Raw genomic sequence first — 22,640 nt, forward strand, 5'->3', positions numbered from 1 at the left:
ATGTTAGAAATATTTTTGTTAAAGGACTGCAGATATGGTATAAAATGAGTTTTGGTCATTTGATATTTATACAATATTCTGCTATTTACATCTAATCAAAACTTCAAGATTTGTATGGTTTATTTTGTTTGAAAAGAAGCACACAAATCTTTAAATACAAATCTTTACTAACCACAAGCTACCTGTGGGATGCCAATGAGATTTGGAATCGATCAACTAAATCAGATAATAAAAACTACCAGATAACATATGTTAATTGCTTTTATATACAAAATCTACGATAAGCATTTCAATACTTGCCTAAAACCAATTAAAGTAGTTCGGATAGTTCACACATGTTACAATCGTACCTATCCCATAACTTCAGGTTTCCAGTTTAATCTCCACTATATTCTTTCTCAAAAACACCTTTAAAAACCTACCATATTTTTCCCTTTGTAGTCTTAGGTCAGGGTTTTTGTTTAGTTTTTGCCTTTATTACATTTGAGGCAAAGAAACACAAGAACATTCTCTGTGCGTACATGACCTATATTGTACCATTTGCACACTAATGAGTAATAATTCCTAATGTGTTTTCTAATTAGTAATCATAGTACAGGGTTTGAGTTAGAACATTGTTTGAAGTACATCAAAAAATTCTTTGTGCACTTTAAGTCAAATCAGAATAAAAATAATAGTAAATTGTACATTTTAGATGTCCTCAAGGTTCAGTCTGCTCTCCTTTTGTCTTTTTTCCTAGAACTTGCTTTTTTATTTCTTCATTTACTTAAGACTTCAAGTTTGTAAAATAATAACTTGTGCTTTGTTCCAGTCTTTCAAAATGTTCTTCCTGGATGTAGCAAACACATTTATTTATTTATTTTTATTCTATTGTACTTAAAAAAAAAAAAAAAAAAAAAAAAAAAGACAAAAAGCACTGATATATGTGTGTATATATATATATATATATATATATATATATACACGCACATATATCTATTCTAACCTTGATTGTTGTAATAGAGAGTGAGTGATACCCAGGGTGAAATAGTCCTCCTGGTACACTGGGTAGGTGGTAGCTGTTTCAGACTACTGGAAGTGCATCCACACACTTGGAGTGCTTTGTACTTGTCACTAACTCATTGGAGGATCTGCAAGAGCTTTCCAGCTGACTTGAACACTTGGCATTCTGAAGAGAGGGCAGGAAGGTCATTTCCATGTGAGCAGCCTGCAGTACAGTCTGTAAGATTATACGATCTTTCCATGTTTCTGAAACAGCAAAAAAAAAAAAAATAAATCTGTGATCCCCATAAGGGTTCATAGATAAGGGTTGGCTCTTAATGAACAACCTAAAAGGGAGCAACAGTATTAATAAAGTAAAATCTGCCCAAAGACAGGAGTTGTGTCCTTTTTGTTGTCCTCAACAATGACTGTTGGAAAAGAACTTCAAATTCAAAAACACGTTACAGAAGCTATTGGAGTTTGAGTTGCACTGCGATAGCCCTTATCTTGCAAACTTCCTGCCATGCTATGAATTTTCATTATAGAAAACTTGGCAGCTCTTCACTTTTGACTTGTTCCAGAAAAGAGCTGTCACCATATTAAGGGTTTGACAAGAGAATGGCAAGTCTTACCGTCTTTTCTCAAATGCTTTTGGAGCCACCGAGCCTTAGAGTGAACGAGGTTAGCATTCTTTGGCTTGAGGAAGTCAAAATGTTTTGATTAAAATTTTTCGCTTGTGTTCTGCATGTTTGTACAGAAGGACTGGTTTATTTTTCCTGTGTGAACTTGCAGATCCTTTCATTTATTTTGATGCATTTCACATTTCAGTAGTTTGTTGGTGCCTAAAACATTTTGTGCTATTTGTGGGATTATGCTTTGTTATTTGAAACTTAATTATTTCAAGAATGAAATTTCTGTATTTCACCAAGAGATGTTTCTCTTTTGTCTCAAATGGGAATTTCTCTTTAGGACACTGAAGGTCCTAATTAAGTTTAGGAGGAACAGGAATCTTTCTGAAAAAGGCTATAAACTGGAAACTGAAAATATCTTAAGAGAATGGCACTTATTTATTTTCTTATACGAACAATATAAAGAGATTTGTTTATCAGAAAATAAAGCTTAAACAACAAACATTTTAGGGCCCTGCAGAAACCTTGAAGACTTCTAGAAATTGGCTTGTTCCATGTTGAGGGTAATTCCAAATATTCAAATGAAAAATGAGGAGAGAATAAGAACAGGATATATTTAAAGCTGAGTTGTCAGAGTAACAGGCTAGCTGCATAAAGCTTTGAAAACTTGGTGTTTTCAAAAGGATAACCATTTCACCGGAAAATTACTGAACTATTAGTGCATTAACTTTGATTTCTGCTAGTTATTTACAGTTATCTGCAGATCAAATGATAAAAGTTCTGATCAATAGAAGCGGTCTTCTCTCTGCTTCTTCACACAGCTGATGTGATTATTTACCATATTCAAGTTCGGTATGTATTCTATGAAATGACAGGAAAACAACAACAACAACATCAACAACAAAAACAAACCAAAAACAAAGCAAAACAAAACAAAAAAAAAAAACGAATAACTGTCTGGCCTCAGCCAGGCTGCTATGAGGCAGTCGTAGCTATTGCACAGTGTACATGGCTACCATGAGTAAGATGCCCTTTGATTTGCATATTCAGTTTTCAAGTGCAATTTTCACGGTAATTTGAACCTGTTTGAATTTTTTTTTTTTAACTTTCACTTAGTATATATGGCTTGAAGAATGCAAGGAAATGCTCAGCAAAAAGAATTAAAACAGAATGAATAAAGGTAGTCACGTATGAGAGCTGCAAGACATACTCTGCGTATTTCCACTATTGCAGAAAAAGTACACACTTGTGTGAAGAGATCTATAAGGTATTTGAAGGATGTATTAAGAAGTCTTCGCTTTCCCATTTCAGTAGATATGAATATATATGACAAGTGCACTTAGTATAAAGCTACCTCATCATTTTTTTTTCTCATTTATTTGTCGTCTTAAATGATCAGTGCAAGATAAAAAGGCATATATTATTAGCGAAGTCTGATGAGTAGGCATTTGGAAAATGCTTACTGTTTCTCAAAACTTGCCTCTACTACCAGTTGCTTGACTAGATTTTCATAAAGGCTGATTTTTTTTTTTTTTTTTCCTTTTTTTTCCCCTTCCCCAGCGGTAGCTACTGTCTGTCTTCTTGCAGGAAAAACTGCTCTAGAGTAGCTGTGCCAGACTGTCTTGCAGCATGCAGTACAAAAACAGATTTCAGTAAGCACCTTTTCAGGTTTCAGATTTCAATAGCCACCTTTTATACCAATTTTCTAAACATTTCTACACACTATTAAAAAAAAAAAAAAAAGAAAAGAAAGTTTAGCCACTAAAAATCAGTATGCTCTACTTGCTTGAAGTAAGATAAGTTGTATATTAGTCATCGAAGATATATTGTACAGTGATAACTTCAATGGAGATAGAGTCTCTGATTATTTTGATCTTGGCTAATTATGAGGTGCGCACAAATATGTCTTATTCTGAAGGTTTCAAATGGTTTGCTGGCCATAACTTTAGGGACATTACACAGTGGAAACAGTGGAAATTCAATAATGTAAAAGCATTATTGGGTTACAGATGTCACATCACCTTCCATGTCAAATTATTTGTCATATTCAGTTAATATGTTTGGTCTCTTACACAAATGAAATTCATGCATCAATTTTACAAATGTCAGGAACATCCTGGAAATGTCTATCCCAGATTTATTACGTGCTACTCTTTCAGAAGTTCTCAGAGGTCTTTCATTTTACTGCTGTAAACTTTTGATATAGTTCTCTAGTTCCATCGTGTCCCATGCCTTATGGCTGTATTTTTGTGCATCAGCTCTCTGAAGCTTGATGGGCCGATCAATGCCTTATATTTAAGAATCTGGCCTGTGGTGAAGGCTGTGACCAAAAAGTCTTTTTAAACCAAAGCTTAATAGGGGAATAAATGTTTGAATGCAGTCTATCTCCTCTGCAGCCAACCCCTCCTGCAGTAAAGGTACAGGCTAGCCTAGGTTTTTCATCACTGCAGCTGCTCCTGGAAGTTAGCTGGAATATCTTCCAGCAGCAACTGCCCTCCTCGACAAAAGAATCCTTTTGCTTCTTCACAGTGTGTTCGAACCCTTGGCCCCAGCAGTGGCCCATATGGCAACACAAATGCAAGCTGCTGGAATCCTGAGACAGGAGCTTCACAATTACTGTTTCAGGCATTGTTATTTAGCAGCCTGAAGTGCTTAGTGGGTGATATCACATCTTCCCTTCTTCCTGTCATTTTCTTTGCAGACCAATAGTAGACTGTTATATTTGCACAATAAACATCCTAATAACACGTGGTGCATAAGCTACTAATGAATTATTACAGAACAGTTCCATGTCTGTTACAATCCAGGAAAACCATTACTATTTTATCAGTTCTGTCAAAGAACCATTGATTTGACATCTATTTCACGTTATTTTGAAACACGGGGATATGAGAATGTAACTCAGTTGAATCTGGAGATGACAGACTACTGTAGAAACGTACCTGCTTAGAGGTCACTGGACTAGATAATTATTTTGAAAACTTTTTTGAGCATTTTATAGTAGTAAAGTTTGCACAACAGAAAATGGATCAAGTGTATCAAGGTAGGCAGGCAGGCACCTGCAATACCTGATAATTTATGTTGAAGAAATCAGTTTAAAAACAGAACTCTTTAAGGGGGGAGGGGGAGGAGGAGGCACAAGATTTTTCTGCAATGAAAAGACATCTTCCAAACTATTAGCTTTGCCATATTTCAGCAAGTTTGAGAATTTTAGCAAAAGGTACTTTTGCTAAAATTATACTACTTACTGGAATTTTGAAATGATGAAATTGTCTCTCACTTATTATGACAGTAAAGTAAAAGACAAATGGGAAAGAGAATAATGTCAGAAAAAAAAAAAAAAAAGGCACACCAGAGAAAGTTACTTTCAGTAGTAGATAAATTATGAGAGTGAAGAAACTTACTTTGAGGACCACTATGTTTTCAAGCTGCCAGAGGCACGGTCAATGATCTAGTGATCTTGGAGCCCCCTGGTAGCTCTTGCATTCTTCACCCAGTAAATTGTATTCATTTCCCCTAGCCCCTGAATGCTGCAGTGACACCAGCTACCATGCTTAAGAACTTCAACTATCTGGCTTAGAACTTGCAGTGGGTCTAGAGTGGCAGTTGTTTTTGCTTGGTCAAACTCTGGATTTGTCATGCACGGCTATTTCCTTTGATTTAATCATATACTTAAAAACATCTGCAAAAAAGTCCAAATCATGTTTGCTCTTAAGGTTTCAATAATAAAGCAAATTAGAAGAAAACAATTTTATACTTATTAGAAAACCACTTGGACGTATAAGCAGGTAGACATGAAAAAAACTTTCTTGTTGTGAAAAGAGTATATTTTAAAGGAAAAATAACTTACTGAAAGCTATAAATTCTATTTGTTTAGCCATGAAAACTCTTTTGTGTTCTTTATATATGCATATAAAATCCTGCAGAGTGAGTTTAATTCATAATTTGCAAGTACATTAAAAAAAGAAATGTAAAAATTCTTTGGCAGATTTATTTTTTTTTCTGAAGGAAAACATTTGTACATTCTGATCAGAAATTGTCTTTCGAGGAATTAAAATGAACTTAAAAGGAAAGACCAAGTAAATAGACATTTTCTTAAATCATAATTTTTGTTCTGTATGTACAGTAGTTGTAAGACTGAATGGCAATCTGTTTTTTCTACTGAGGTCTTACTGTGAGATCAAAGGGAAGAAATTGTGTGCATAGGTTCTCTGTTGCTGATATTAACTCTAAAGCAACATATTTGTAATCTTTCATCTTTCTGTAGTTTCATGTGTGTTGTAACAAAATTTCTTGAAGAGCAGAGAATTTTTTTTTCCCAGTTAACATCAAAGCTTAGCTTTCATCAACTCTGGAGGGTTTGTTTATGCACTTTTTCTTTGTCTACTGCAATGTTTGCAGTTGAGGCTATTTTAGTTGACGTGGAGAGCTATGAGCTAGCTGATGGATTCAACAGCTGCAAGTTCCATGATCAGCTGTCTGGAAGACTGAGTGAAGTGGGCAGTTGGCAGCCAAATGGATGCAGCCCCTGTAGCATAAGAAATTCCACAGTCCATGCTACAGGATAGTTCACGAAGGATGACAAAACTTTTACTGTAACACCACTCTGATGTAGTGCAGAAATAAAAATACTGAGTGGATGTTTGAGATCAATGATTGCAAAAAGTCCTTTTGGAAATAGTGATTTCTAAAATTCAGGCTATAACAGCTCTTAAAATAAAACTACCTATTGATAAAATAGATAAGAATTTCTATGCTTTTATTTGTAGGCTATGTATCACTGCACTTGATGTAGAGCTATGTGTATTTAGAGAGAGATGCTAGCAGATAAAACTTTTTTTACTTAGAAGTATATGGTTTATTTTATCTATCTACCACTTCTGGTAATAGCCACTGGCAATCTTTACAGCATTTCAGTAGTGTCTTATGAAACTGCTCTTCTTTGTTTGTAAATACAAAGTGTAATAAGGACACATGACAATTATTATTATTATTATTTTAAATGCTAAATCACCTACAAGGAGTTAGAAAGAATGAGGACAATAAGGCCACATTGTACCAGGTCTTAATTTTGAGCCTCAATCAAATCAGGGACTTACAACAGGTACATTATCGCTTATGTACAGGTGAGTGTCCGTGACAGTATGAGGCCACCGTTGCATTCAGTCTGATACAGACTTGTGCAGCTAACTGGGTGTAAGGTGTGGAGGGGATGAAGCACCTTTTGCTGTGCAAAAAATTATAGCAGAACACCATCACTGCAAAACTGAACTAACAGTATCTGAAAAGGATGTCCCTTGGCAATGAATGAGCAGTGTGGTCTGTAATAGTTGTATACCAGTTGTTTGAGACAAAGGACTTCTAATAACCTTTCATTTTTATTTTCAAGTTTACCATCTGTTGCAAGATTTTTCTTTATCACAGTCAGAATTTCTCTGAAGCATTGTTTTTCCCCCACAGTTTTAGTAAGTTGCACTGGCTTCTTACTCATCTTAAAAAAATTCCTGCCATGAGCATCTCTACTTTTCAAAAGTGCCACTGTTGAACACAAGGCTTGAATAAAGTCTGAAAACATCTTTCCTCCTGCAGTTTTAACAGGAAAGACACTGCCCTTGAATTCTCTTGAAAGCAAATGACTTACTTCTGCTCTTAGTGGAATTACTGGTGACATTTCCATTCAGTATTTAAACTACATTCACTATTAAAGAAAAATATTCAATTCATAGCTGTGCTAGATTACATTTTTCTGAATTACATGCAAATCTAAATACCACATACAGTAGTAAGAAAGTGTACTAGGTATTACCAACTAGATTTGAGATTGTTTCTGTGCAATATGCTATTTTTTGCCAGGCAAGTATAAAGAAAAGGCACGTAAATAAGCTGCAGACTTACTAATACTTTTCTGCTAAGGACTAAGTAGCAGTAAGCAGTAAGGACTAAGTAGCAGTAGCAGTATGGCAGAAGTCATCATTTTTCATAATCATTTTCTATTGACAAAGGGCTGATGTGAGCCTTATATAACTATTCCTCTGTCCTTTGTTCAGCCTTCACCTTCCGTCATTATATGACAGTTACAAAACACGGAAAGGGGGATAGCAACAGGAGACTAATTTTCCAGATCTTGTGCAAGATGGAGTTCCAGACCCAGTTTTCATCCATTTTATCCAAGAACCCGGTCTCCAGTGAAATGAAATCCAGTTCATGTGAAAATGGCCACAGATTCATCTGAAACTGAAGGGTCACTCACAAAAAAAATGTGGTGTGATGTGGGAACTGGAAATTATGACTCCTGAGATTCTATTCCAGAAATGCCTAATAGTCTGGCCAAGTATATGGCCAAGTACTGTGTGTGCAGGGGCTGCAGGTCTACCAGTAGCTGTCACACAAGGGGTTAATGTGTTCAGTAAGACTGTTGTATTGATGCTACCCATCTGTAAGCGTGCGGTCAATCCAGGCAGTTCTTGCTAGTCTTCAGACTTGGAGTGTGTGTGCAGGTGGACTGCACAGCAAATACAAAATGGGCAATGTGACCTGGACATATTTGACTTGCGCATGCATTGTAGATATTTGTCCAGGACTTCTGGACATTGAGTATCTGGAGCTATTAATAGGGGAGTTAAATCCCTTTAAATTGATGCCTGGCCCTGCTGCAAATTAAGTCAAACTTCCTGACTTGTTCGATCAGATTTTCATCTAATAGAAAGAAAAGAAAAAAAAAAAAAAACACAAGGTAGAAAACGTGTCATGTCAATGTATTTGTCAGGAAAGGAAAATGTCCTTTATATTCTCCCATGAAAGTAAAGACAAGGCTACAGTGACAGAAGTTCAGTACTGTGCTAATTCCAGGGCTGGGAGGGAAAAGTTGCAAAATGGAGCTCAAATGGGTTTAGAAAAGTTGTGCAGGGACTTGATTTCCTTCTGGGCTTATCCAGCCGCTCAGAAAATAGCGTCCTAAATCCTTTAAAGAGCTGGCACTTTGTTTCACTGTGACTGAGATGGTAGTCTTACATTTTAAGATCATGCTCTGCATTATAGACTTCTGCCAGAGTACGTGACCTCTACTTGGATATCAACGACTCCAGCCTTAGGTTCTCCGTGTTACTGAACCTGTCATGACAGGTTAATTATCTTGTTAGTACATAAAGGATTTGGCTGCTGTAATGCTCTTAGTGGGCTGTAAAGTACTTTGGAGTTTGATTGTTGAGGCAAATGTGCAATTTATAACAAGCTCTGTAAAAATTAACAGAATATGCCCTTGAATTTATGCTTCTTTCACGCCTTCAGTGGTGTTGGCATTTCCATTTTGGGACAACTTTTTCTGTGTTGCTGTGGGAAGTTTGTCTGCTTCTGAAACTTGAGATGCTGTTGAAGCTACAGTAACAGCAACTCTTGGGAAAACTAGTTTGAAGTATGGCACTGAACTCTTGATTCACAGTATTACCTAGATTCATTAGTCAATATTTTTTGTACATTATTTGACAATTGGCAGGAGATACTTGCTCCTTGTTAGAGGACCTCCATGTTAAAACTCTTTGAGAATCCTGCTGGAAGTTGAATTCAGCACATGGCTATGAGCTTTAGAAGATAATGACAACTTATTTTGCAGGTTGGCATAACCACATGAGTAGTCCAGCTGAAGATATATGAAATACATTTATACAAATTGAGTCTAATTTATAAACTTAGCTATTGTGCAGCGTCCTGTCACTGAAACTGGAAATTAAACTGCTTTATGACCAGAAGGAAAAGACATGAACATCATTAGGGAATTGAATGCAAATTCAGTCAAACTAAATTGCTTACAATGTTCTTTAAAATATTTGAAACAACATAGTAATAGAGCTGTATTTTCCAGTAATGTTACAGTTGTGGTTCAATAAATGTATAATAATCTTTTAGAAAGTTTGGAGAAGGTTTTACTGAGAGTTTTAGCTGTGTCTGTGTGTTTGTAGAATAGGTTTAGTGCACTGATCTGGTAACTCTCAAGTCAATTTGCCTACCTGGTGGTGTGTGACTATTTGAAGCTGTAAGCACTTGGAGCCCTGAGCATTGCCGGGTGAAGCTGTGCACTTTGTACTTGCAAATACAGCAGCTGGTATTCAAAATACAGCAGCTGGTTGTTATGACCACTTGGTCGTGACTGAGGAAGGAGATAATGGCTCCTTCTCAAGGCACCCCTAAATGAGCAGAGTTTTAACTCTGCTCATTGAAACTCCAGTGTTTCTGGGCTCTCCTCTGGCATTTCTGGGAGCTACTCCTGCAAGAGACTTGATGTAACTGTCAGGGCTTTATTAAAATGAGTTAAATGCTGATATTAAAATGCTCATATTACTCAAACATAATAGTTTCTTTGGGGCTAATAATCTCCAATTTGTTGTATTAAATTTATTTCTTAATACTAACTTCAAATTTGATTTTAGTTTAATTTACGTACAAACAACTGCACGTTCAATAATTTGGCTTTACTTTCAGACTGAAGATGTCAGATCTGAGCTGATAAAAATTACTGTACTGTATTATTAACTTAGAAGGAATTGGCTTCACTGAATATCTTGTTACTCTCATGCTGTACAAAATGATGAGTATCATCAGAAACACAAACTTTTATTGTAATTTTTTGATAGTATTGTTTTGATGGAAAACAAATTTGAAATGGATCAAAATGATATCACTTATTCTTAATTATTATTGGTGTTATGTATGTATATGCTATCTTTTACTGGTCTCTTGTACTATGTTTTTTACTATTTTAATTATGTTTCCTTACTTGCTTATAGCATGCTTTTTACACAGCTTTCCAACTGAATTGTTATAGTGTTGGTCACTCAGGAGTGTCTACCTAAATATTCTTTAAAGTCTTGTATTAGTTGAATTTATCCTTTCACAATTAAGAGCAGACTGTGGCTGTAAAGATTTTACACTGTATGCAGCACAGTTTGGAAATCTGGGACCTTAACTGTTAAATTTGGAGGATACAGTCCCATCCAAATCTTTATTTTATAACCTTGTAACTTAAATTTTCTTTCTGCTTTCTCGACACAACTGTTCACAGCTTCTGTCCTCTCTGCCTTTCACCTCCTCTGCCCATTTCTTCTGCTCAGTTCTGACTCCAGAACAAATCTATGCAAAAGTTAGTGAGCTCTCATTGCAGCTATCAGAAATAGCTTATCCCCATTGAGTCCATTCCAGACTTTTGCCCTACTTGGCTATGGAGGCTGGTTTTAAAGGGAAATTCTGTCCAAAATAATTTCGTTGATGGAGGCACAGGTCAAATTCTTTACATTTTAACTGGAGGAGTGAAAAAAAACAAAAGGGAGAGAGAGGCTGGTTGTGGCAATCTTACCACTTTCACTCCTCTTGCTTGTCTTCTAGGATGTCACTTTACAGTGTTCTTTTTCTGCTTCTGATTCATGTGGTCTTGTTGTGCCATCCTCCCGTACTCTGTATGCCGTGCTTACTGAGTCAAACAGGACAGCTGCTGGGAAAAAAGAGGGAATGCTGGGTGTATTAATTGCATTACCTTTCCTCTCTGAAATAAGCTATTTTGCATTTAATAAAAAGTGGTTGACAAGTAGAGCTGATCCAGGGAAGGACTATGCCTGTAGCTTAATACCTACTTTATTTTTCTATTACAGGATATTTGTGAAGATATATCTGATCACGTTGAACAAATTCATGCTCTACTAGAGACTGAGTTTTCCCTGAAGCTTCTCTCTTATTCTGTCAATGTGATAGTCGATATCCATACAGTGCAACTACTCTGGCACCAGCTACGTGTTTCTGTTCTGGTTCTGAGAGAGCGTATCCTTCAGGGGCTACAAGACGCCAATGGAAACTACACCAGGCAGACTGATATTCTGCAAGCATTTTCTGAGGAGACAAAGGAGGTACAGTAACTAAATTCAGCATTTTTGAGAATTTCATCTGTATTTGAAGCAGCTTGTCCCTGTTGTGCATTTAAAACTGCTAGGATGACAATTTTAAGGATGGCTGACTTGACATCTAGGTATTTGGTACTAATTTTGTAAGAGCATGTCTTCACTATCTTCAGTTGATATCTGTTCTCACTGAACCAAGTTAAAGGAAGTACCAGTATAAGGCCGCTTTCAGAAATATTATGTTAATGGCAAACAGTGTTATCTCCTGGTTGAAATATTTTTCATAAAGGAATGAAAACGTTTACAGAGGGGCATCTCGTCCAAAGTCCATGGTCTGTTCACTCCTGAATTGAAGGTTCACATCCAATTTAAAACCCAGTTTTTACATGCAATGAATTCTTTAATGAAAAGCTTGGGCGTTTCCCTTCTTACATACAGAGACTTGTACAATGTTTTCCAAAACTTGTCAGGCGGGGTCAATACTGCTTTAAAGCTGAGGACATGGACTTTTATTTGTTTGAGTGGTTGTTCTGCAATATGTTTCTAAACAATCATACATTTTGCCTGAAACAATTATGCATGCATCATGCTTTTTTCCCTCTAATGGAATGTTGAATCCACACACATGTAAATGGTTTCTAAGTCTGGATTCATTTAGCTAAAGTACGTTTTCCTTTGAACACATTATTACTGAATTAGTTTAATTAGAGGAACACTGCTGGCCCAATTTTTAAAAGTGAAAGAAGATGCACATTTTTAATAGTGGGGATAATTAGTGGTTAACAGAAAATACCTCAGCATTTAGAGGATTTTTCATTCACTGAAAGTCCTAAGATTAGGATAAAATGCTTCTGTTAGGATTAAAAGCATTTACAGAAAGAGACATCTAGATCAGTGCAGTCAGATTCTGTGACCTGTGTTACAGAGGTAGTCATAAGTCCCCTAAAGATGTCTTTCATTTCAGATCTCCCAAGTTTGAAGAGAACATACGTATGTTTCTACTCCCTGATGAGTTTTATATGTGCTTTTGCTACACCAGAGTGGGTGGTCCTGAAATCAATACTTAGATATGCCCAGGCCCACCTTCCGCACCCCCTCTTCCTGATGTATACATACCTGGTGCTTCAGATTCAGTTTCTGCTTTGCTGTTGTTCGTAAACCTTCTCTGGCAAGTCTGAAGGAAATCCATGCTTGTTGGAACATCTGGAGTGGTGAATTAGGGTGCAGTCATTATTTTATGGCATGAGCATGGTCCGTGATCCAGATACCAAAGAAAAAAAAAAAAAAAGAGAGAATGTCCCATATGGATCTGATTATACCTGCTATAAAAAGCATCCCTCCCAAAAAGGGGAGGACTGACTTGTGAAGGTTGGATTATTTTTCATTGGGGGAAAAAAATGTTGCCAGATAGGCTTATATGGTAATAAAAAAGACAATACATCCTATCACAATTCTTTAATTACTCCCAACTAAGGCATAAAAAATATGTAGTAAAATTAATGGTTAGCAATAGCAGGGGCACAATATTAATATGAAGTTTCTATTCTAATGCTTGTATAGGTTCACAAAAACTGCTCTGTAGGTTTTAACCTGCTGGTATTCATTCAAGCTTTTCATCAGGTATAATAGTAGTGGCTTTCTTTGACTGAAATATATAAATACAAGATAATGTAGAGAAAATTGTATCTGCTGTCATTTACCTCCATTATTTATTTATTTATTGTGTTTCCCCTGTATCCTTCCCCAGCTAGGACTACGTTGTAGGACCAATTGCCTCACGATACAAGTAGCATATCTATTAGGCATTTTCAGGCATATGTGGATAGTGAAACTGCTTGAGCAAAACTAGAAACCTTTGCCCATACAAACAACACTTCCTTACAAAAACATTTTCCTACTTTTCAGTTCTTGGGGAATATGAACAGGGAATGAAAGCTTATTTTTTCTCCTAGAAGACCTGGAAGTTTCCAGGTTTGTAGTTAATAGAAGTATATTTTCACACAAAGCGAAGACTTTTATTTTGGAATTTACTGCCTTAGGACACTTAGAGATGGAAAGTGTAGATGTGCTCAAAAATAAATGTAAAAACTAAGAAAAGATAAGAAAATGATATTCTCTGGAAAAGAAAATCCTTATACTACTCATTGGCAGCAGCTGGGGTGCAGGTAGATATGTGGAAGGGTCATATAGGCATACCCATATCTCTCAGCTCAGCAGAAAATGTCTGGAACTGCTGCAGACACAGGATACTGGGCTAGATGGAAATGTGATCCAATCCAGTAGAGCAAATGTTATGCTTTTCTGTAGTCCACAAACCTGCCATTTCACAAAATGTTTGGCTCGCTCCGTAAGTCAGCTGTCTTCAGCGTGGCTCTGACTGCCAACATTAACAGAGGAGTTCCATGGAAGTGACTTGCCAAGGTTTCTTTCGTGCTCACTAAGACAATCACATCTAGTTGGTATTCACTGCTCCCTCGGTTCATGGAGCCCGTAGCCAGTCATTTGGGCAGGCAGCAGTCCTGCTGGGGCTTTGTTTACACTGTAGCTGTGACAAGCACAAATGGGCACAAGCTAGCTTCAACGTAATCAACAGGGATAATACTTGTAAAGCAGCTACCAAAGTGTGGAAGTATGTAGCACAGGCTGTACTGTCTTGCTTAGGAACCCAAGTAATTAGCTGGGCAGATAGTAAGTGTGCTTTTGGCTATCTCAGCAGTGCCATACAGAATTGGGTGCTGCAGGAAGAGGCACGCAAGGTTTCGTGGCTTGGAGGAAATAGAATAGGAACCAGTGAGGCAGCCAGCCATGATGGATATACTTAAATAACTTTTAAAATAAGAACTTCAGAGTTAATATTTTGAAGGATGTTTTTCTCCTTTAGGACTTACCCAAAGGTAGATAAGAAGGAAAGAAAAACTAGGTCTGTGCAGCCTGAGTTCTGTCTAGCTTAACCTAACCTGTGAGCTTTATTCCACAACTGATAAAGAGAGGAAATATGGAAAGGACCAGTATAAGCTTAATATATAATATAATATACAATGAATCCTAATGTTCTCTAACAGATGGTAAATTCAGAGTAGAAACAACCTTACAAATCAATTTAGCTTATTTGAAAGAGTCAAAAAATGCAGAATTGTGCTGGTTTAAATATAAATACAAGAATACAAGAAGGTGTTGGAAATACAACCCAAAGAGTTTTACAGCTTTTTTTTTTTTTTAATGGTATTTTAAAGTATTTACAGAATTTTACAATATCGCTATGTGTGAACAGGCAGATTTTTTGAAGTAAGGCATTCCTATTGGTAGTTGTGTAAATAATTAAATATATTATTTTCCTGAAATAAAAATAATGTTAATACTGGTGTTAAATAACGCTCCTCTGAAGTACCCATTTAAGAGGCTGCCTAGGAAATGACCGAGCAAGATGGTTTAATGCATCTGATTGTAAATTTTATTAATGTTAATAAACACTGTTTTAAGAGATGAGGGAATGGAGCTCATTACTCAGGAGAAATGAAGGCCCCTAGGGCCTTGGAAAGGGTTTTGATTTACATATGGCTTTACAGTTTCTAATCTTTTCTTGAGATTAGAGGAAAAAAGCAGCTGTAATACTGATAATTTTTTATTCATTATGTTCCTTAATAAATGCAGCTCCAAAATACAAAATTGACAGTTTTATAGAAACTTCTCCTTTTAATTCTGGACTACTGGTACTACTGTTTGTGGCATAGGTTCTACATTTGGTTAGAATATGCTAAATAAAAGATATTTTTCAAAGTCCAAGGTTTAGGTTGATAAATATTTTTCTAATCTCTCTTCTATAAATAATATTTTTAACTAGAGGAATTTTTTGCATGTTTACTTTAACTAATACAAATGGGGTGGACAGAGTACAGGGCTCAAATTTTACATGTTTGTAGAAGACGGCAAAAAATAGCCTTCTTTTTTAAGACTGTTCTTGTTCAGACCATAGTCCCAGTGGTTTATCGTGAGATTGTGGGGTAATTACATCTTCTTTAGGCAAGAGTTTGCTTGAAAAATATTTGTTATGAAGACCAAACTTGGGAATACAGACCAGCATACTGATTTAGGCACCTAAAGTTAGAATACTAAAACATGAGTTTCTGCCTTTTATTATATTTTTAAATAGTCATTGTAACCACCTGAGCTAATGTTGGCTTTTTTGTTTTTAAGTCTGCTTTCAGTTTATTGGCAGTTCAGTGATGACTGCTTTTCTAGCTGTTAGGTAGTGAAACACAGAAGTTGATAGTTCATTACCTTGTGTGTGTTATATATGAAAATAAAATTTCTAAATGGTACTATTTCTTTGTCTATTTCAGGATCGTCTTGACTCTTTAACTGAAGTTGATGATTCTGGACAGCTAACTATCAAATGTTCTCAAAATTACTTGTCACTGGATTGTGGTATTACTGCATTTGAACTATCTGACTACAGTCCAAGTGAGGATTTGCTTGGTGCTCTGGATGATATGACCTCCAGCCAAGGTAAAGCAAAATCGTTTGAATCCTGGAACTACAGCGAGATGGATAAGGACTTTCCAGGACTTATCAGAAGTGTGGGTTTACTTGCAGTAGCAACTGATTCCATTGCTCCCCAGTGTAATGAGGCATTAAATGAGAAAGAAACCCATTTATCTCTTTTGGCAGAAGATGAAGATGAAAGCAAAGAGAGGAAAGCACCCCAAGAGCTTTCACTATCATGTCCTCCTGCAAATTCCTCTGTTCCTAAAGGCCCTTGCTCTGAAGATGGTGTCTCATCAACTGACAGCAAAACAGTTTCCACATCAAAGAAACCAGAATGCAATCTTCCCCAGCTCATTGGTGAAAAAATCAAACATCCTCACTGTGAAAACTCAACTCCTAAAAGGTCCATAAGAGACTGCTTTAACTATAATGAAGATTCCCCTACACAGCCTACATTGCCAAAAAGAGGTCTATTTCTGAAAGATGATGTGTTTAAGGATTATATGGAAACCAATGATTTTAAAAGGCAAATCTCTCAGATAGTAAAGAATGAAATGAGTAGAAGTACACCCTCATTGTTAGATCCACCAGATAGGTCCAAGCTTTGCCTAGCTTTACAGTCACCCTACACTAACAGTCCATCTGCAGTTAGTCAGTCATATGATTGCTTAAATAAAATAGGTGATAGAAATCTTGAGTACACAATAAATAATCACTTTAAGGACAGTCCTGTAAGTCTAGGGAAACCTGCTTACTACACCTGTAAAGAAAAATCAAAGCACAAGAAGTCTCATGATGCTTCAGAGAAAGTGAAAGCTGGCAGAACATCTGGACATATGTGTAAAACAGCTCCACCAATACAAGTCAAAAAAAGGGGACGTTCTTCTCTACAAAATGGGATTGCTTCTCATAACTCTCAGTCTCTTGAGGGGACAGAAACAGATTCTACTTCTGCATCATCAGATTCTTGTAACCAGAGAGACCCAAGCAGGCAATCACAAGGTAAAACTGAGCCTTTTAGTTCACCAACACATAGCCAAAAGAGTGCTTCCTCAGCTGGTTCAGAACTTATCAACTCATCACCTCTTTTACTGAGGAGAAAGAAAAATAAAAGTTTCTGCTCATCACCAAGTTATAGTCATACAAACAGTAAAGATGGTGAGGTCTGGTATGGATCTGATGAATATTTAGCACTTCCTTCACATCTCAAACAGACTGAAGTATTGGCTTTAAAACTAGAAAATTTGACAAAGCTGCTGCCCCAAAAGCCCAGAAGAGAAACCATTCAAAACATTGATGACTGGGAGCTGTCAGAAATGAACTCAGATTCAGAAATGTATCCAACATACCAGGTAAAAAAGCACAAAAAAACAGGTAGAATTTCACCAAGCTCTTCAAGTGATATAGTATCCTCCTTGGGTGACAGTATTGAATCTGGACCTCTCAGTGATATTCTCTCTGATGAAGATCTTTCTATGCCTGTATCTTGCATTAAAAAATACATTGAAGAAAAGTCAGAAAGGACTGCTGTCACTCATCCCACTGAGAATGAGACTTCCGCCTCAAATAAATCAGCTTTAATTCATCAACTCATGCAAGATATACAACATCAAGAGAATTATGAAACCATATGGGAAAAAATTGAGGTAAGGCAGTAATCCTGTGTTTTTCTGCTGTCTGCTTGATAAGGCTATATTTGGAGATGGAGCTGGGGGCAAGGGAGAAGTTGCTTTCTTGTTTTTTTTTAACATTGAAAATAGTCTCATCTAGTGACTCCTAGAAGTAGACAACAGCAGTGATCACTGTTATTATGATAAACTGTAGTTAACCTTAATTATACAGAATTTGCCTACATTATTACTTACATCAGTGCCTGTAAATTTGGCAAAACAAAGAGAGTAGAGCTTTGCCAAGATCAGGTATGTAATAAGTTATTTTTGGATGAAATGACAGGTAAGCATTGGAAAATAAGGAATTTTTGTTGCGTCTGGATGAAGTGATGCTTCATATTGCCTGCCTATTGTCTTTTAAAAAAGAATTGCTTTAGTCCAAGAATATGGGAATAATTTTCTTGAATCCTGTCACGTCATGTATAATAACCACACTGCATTTTCACCAGTTCTCTTCCCTTGAAGTGATAGCCCTTCCAGTGTTGGTGGAACTAAGCATAAAATCTATTAATTTTTTTTTCTTCCGTAAGTAAACCTTCCTAAATAATGGCAATTTACTAGTGCCACTAGTGCTACTGCAATAGTGGCAATATACTATCCAATTTAACTTCAGATAAGATAGGATTTTCTTAGCTACTAGCAATCACTTCAAAACTAACTCTTCTTCAGAAAGGACAAAGGTTGCATTAGTTAACACTATGAGACCTCTTCTAGAGAAAAAAAGTGTAAACTTTACAGAGGGAGCTGAGTTTGAATGAATGATCAAATAATGACCCAACAACCTCAATAATAAAGTTATTAGTTTACATTCATAATACTTTTTTCAGTTTTCTAATGCATTTGTCTTCCTTTCTATTGTAGAGGAGAACTCTCCTCTTCAGAATATTTCATGTCCATCTTCAATAGAGTTTTCTAAAATGGCTGTCAGAAAAGAAACCTCCATCTCTGGTAGAATCCAAAAGCCTTTAAAATTCACAAAATGCATTAAAGGGTGATCTCGGCATCTAAGTGCTAAATCTGTTGTCTGCGTTGTCCTCTTTGTTATTAAGCTCTGTAAGAGACAAAGAAAAATAGCAACCACCTCCGTAAGTACAAGTTGTTTCTATGCTTAAGTTTGTTCAGTGTTGAAAATTAGTCCAGGTGAAGCTTGTGGATACAGAGCCCTTCATTCTGTGCAAGCAAAAATCCCATCAAAGCTGCTTGTAAATGTGTTAAGATGCTGTTTCATTTGATGCCACATGAGCCTGTTTAAGGACTAGAGTTGCTGAGTGTCTAGGGACCAACTCCCTCCACTAGAGGCAGCTAGCATCCTTTTGGCAAGAAGCAGGTGGCAGAGAAGGTTTTTTTGTTTGTTTGTTTTTTCATTGCCCTCCCAAATCATCATGTTTACTTTCCTCAAACTTTATGAAAAGGTTATTCTCTGTTTTTGAGCTCATCTGTCTCCTCTCCTCACCTCATCTGTCATCCTCTCCTCCTCCTCTGGGCTCCTGGCAATGATTATAGGTAGTCAGATGCTTTCTGGACAGTCAGTCCTTCCAGACAGTGATTACAGCTGCCTCTCTTGTTCTTGGAGAACTTTGCTACTGCTGACCCTGCTTTTTCTAAAATTCTTGTATCCCAGAGAAGTGTGTTCTCCTGTTTGAGAAACAATGATCATGGAGTTTGAAAATAATCTTACCAAGTATGTTATAGGAAGGGGCTCAGAGTAGAAGGAGGACAGTAAATGTAAAGAAGACCAGGTGCAAAGAGCACTGTTAGGAAAAGAGAGAGCTCAGAAATTCACTTGCTTAAAAGCAGCATACAAAAAAGTTTCATATTTATTTCATGCAGAAAGGTCTGTTTTAGTTACAGTAAATGCCTTGAAAATGTACCTCCTGAACTGTGAATAAAAATTATCAAGAGAAAAGTTTTGAAATGTTTTGCAAAAAAAATAGATATTAATAGAGATTTTAAAGAAATACAAGGTTTTCCCAAGCTACTTATTTACCTGATTTTTTTCATTGTTTCTAGCAATTAGGTCTTCTGCTTATAGTACTAATAAAGAATCATTTTTTCAATACAAGAATTCTTACTGAGGTAATTCCTGCCTTGGTAACACTATGATGCCTTACTGAACAAGTTTAATTGGACATAATTAATAGAAAAATAGAAAATTCCTCCCTTATTTGATGTTATTAAGTATTGTAAACAAAATCTTCCTAAAAAAATATCATGCCTGTGTCACAGCTGAGTCCTTTGTTTTGGCAGATCTCCTGTTTCGTAATTCCCTATGCAGAACAGGAAAAGTGTGCCATTGCTTTTTAATTGTCATCATTTGGCGTTTACATTAATTCGGTTGTGTAACAAGTTCTCCAGCCCCAAAAAGGAATTTCCTAATTGCATGAATACACATCTTAGCAATAATTCAATTCTTCTTTTGTTAGTGATGGTTTTGTGCTAAAGAAGTCAGGTCTGAAATGAGAACTTAATTAAGGAGAGAAGAAACATGCTCATGCATATTTGCAATCCAGTTACGTTGTTACAAATGTCTAGCCTACTATATTTTATTTATTGAGATTGTAAAACAAAACTAAAATAACTCAACCTTTCCTTTTGGGAGAACAACAGTATAGTGATTTTCAGGCTGGCAGTTGCTTCTGAGAGTCATATTTTAGCTAGGTAATAGAGCGAACAAAGAAGCCTCAATATTTTAAACTGATGGGAATAATTTAGAATTAATATAAATCCAGAAATATCTTGATGGTAAGCAATTTGTTGAACATACGCTTAAGTATTTATTGGAAGACATTCATTGTCTCAGTTACATGGAGTATAGTCATGTGAGGAAATTGATAAAATGTGTTTTTTTATACTCCCAAATTATGCAGATCCCTTGCACAAGTACTGGCATACTGTTAACCTTTCTGTCTAGCCCCAAACAGGATCATGCTTGACTGGCCCATTTGCAGTTGAATTGGAAGGAACGCTGTCTTACTTTGTGATAAATACTACCTCTTTGTGATAAATACTACCTATCCTTGCCATATCTTGTCTTCCACTGCAGCTAATTCTTTAGCATATGCTTCTTATTTATTTAGCACTGGGTATCTCCATTCTGTGGTACATAACAATTTCTGTGACAGTTCTGTGTGCATTTCAGAAGTTACTTTTTGGAGATAAATGTGAGAATGAGTGATGCAAAATTCTGATTGTTCTTTTTATTGTTAAAGTATAGTTCTACTCTGAAAAAGAACATAAATGAGCTTTTAGTAGCTGCCCCAAATAAATTGTAGAATGCAGATTCAAGTCTATGGTTTCTGATATACTGACTGGAAAGGGAAAAAATACGACAACATCACTCTTCCAGGGTAAAATCAATAGAGCTCTTTGCAGGAAGAAGATGGGACTGTTCAGCCTGGCTGGAGAAGAGGAGGCTCAGAGAGGGTCTCATCAATGTGTACAAATTTCCTAAAATTTGTACAATAAAAGAAGTTCTTTCTTTTAGGAAAGTTCTTTCTTTTAGGAAGAACTTCTTTACCAAAAGGGTTGTTAGACATTGGAACAGGCTGCCCAGGGAAGTGGTGGAGTCACCATCCCTGGAAGTCTTTAAAAGACGTTTAGATGTAGAGCTTAGGGATATGGTTTAGTGGGGACTGTTATTGTTAGGTCAGAGGTTGGACTCGATGATCTTGAGGTCTCTTCCAACCTAGAAATTCTGTGTGATTCTGTGATTCTGTGAAATACGGGGAGGGTGCAAAGAAGAGGGACCCAGGCTCTTTTCAGTGATGCCCGGTGCTAGGACATGAGACACACAAACTGGAACACAAGGGATTCTCTGTCTGAACACCAGGAAGCACCTTGTTATTGTGTAGATGACAGAGCACTGGCACAGGCTGCACAGAGAGGCTGTGTATTCTCCTCCTTGGAGATCTCCAAAAGCCACCTGGATGTGGTCCTGTGCTCTGGATGGCCCTGCCCAAGCAGGGGGCTGGACCAGGTGGCCTCCAGAGGTCCCTGCCAGCCTCAGCTGTTCTGTGATTCTGTGATGCCCAGTTGTCGCTTTTCAAAATTAGGACTCCATAGTATCAGTTTCAGAAGGTTTTAAGGTTTAAGTTCTGTAAGAAATCTGTTTTCCTTAAAATCATACTAATAATTGATTTTTTTAATTTTTATGTGCCAACTGAAAAATTGGAAGGATAAGGTGATCTTGGGCTGATCCAGTGATAATGGATTTTAAATCATCTCACCAAAAAATTAATAACAGCAATAAAAAAACTCATTCAGCCAGCTTTATCTCCTCCTCTAGAAAGCAATACTAGAATGACAGTACTGACATCCTTGTTCTGTAATCTGTGGTCACTGATAGTCCCATTCTATTTGATTTTTGAGAACATTATTATAAAGGGTGGAAAGGTAACCATTTGCAAGATAGCGCATTTAAATGAAGCTATGTTTGCTTTTCAGGCCTCAAGGCTTATTGTAGGAGCAAATTGCCAAATTTTCCTCATATACAGACTTGCTGCTTGTTTTGTTGTAGGCTCCTTTTCTGTAAGAGGCAGATGAATATACGAATTTCTCCTGAAAGTGGCAATTTGATATCTATCAATCCCATCTTTTTAGCTCAGCGCGTTTCATGAATTTGCCCTCAACTCTGGTAGCTCTGTATTTTGCCTGGGGAGCCCAGCCAGCCTTGGCACTGGTTACCCGTCTGCTTGACATGTTTTTCTCCTGTGGGTTAAAGAATGCCCCAGGGATCCTACATCAAGTCAGATAAAACCTTTGCTGCCTTCCAGGGCCAAATCAGGGCACCGTCACCCTTGTGCAACCATTTATCCCCTCCAAACCCAAGATCTCTCAGTGGAGTAGAGATTAAAGTCCCTTTCTGTGAGTTACTGGAGAAATGGGATTAATTTTCCTGTCTAGGACAAACTGAGGATCAGTGAGTTTTGCAGCCTGCAAAGAAGAGTAATATCAGAGCTTAACTTGTTAATGTAACAAATGGCTTCTGTATTTGG

At 36.8% G+C, this 22,640-nt stretch overlaps 1 protein-coding gene across 3 annotated transcripts in view; it reads left to right on the plus strand.

The window, feature by feature from the left end:
- The window catches only part of AKAP6 (A-kinase anchoring protein 6), a gene marked incomplete at its 5' end in the record, with an annotated part of 220,546 nt that overhangs the window by 24,538 nt on the left and 173,368 nt on the right, over positions 1–22,640 (plus strand). For all 3 annotated transcript variants that reach the window (XM_082762186.1, XM_082762187.1, XM_082762185.1), the window contains 2 exons: positions 11,249–11,500; positions 15,832–17,622. In XM_082762186.1, coding sequence (XP_082618312.1) covers positions 11,249–11,500; positions 15,832–17,622 — 2,043 coding nt within the window. The remainder of the gene's footprint in view (positions 1–11,248; positions 11,501–15,831; positions 17,623–22,640) is intronic.

Source organism: Aythya marila (assembly GCF_965140915.1).
Source record: "Aythya marila genome assembly, chromosome: 5".
NCBI lineage: Eukaryota > Metazoa > Chordata > Aves > Anseriformes > Anatidae > Aythya > Aythya marila.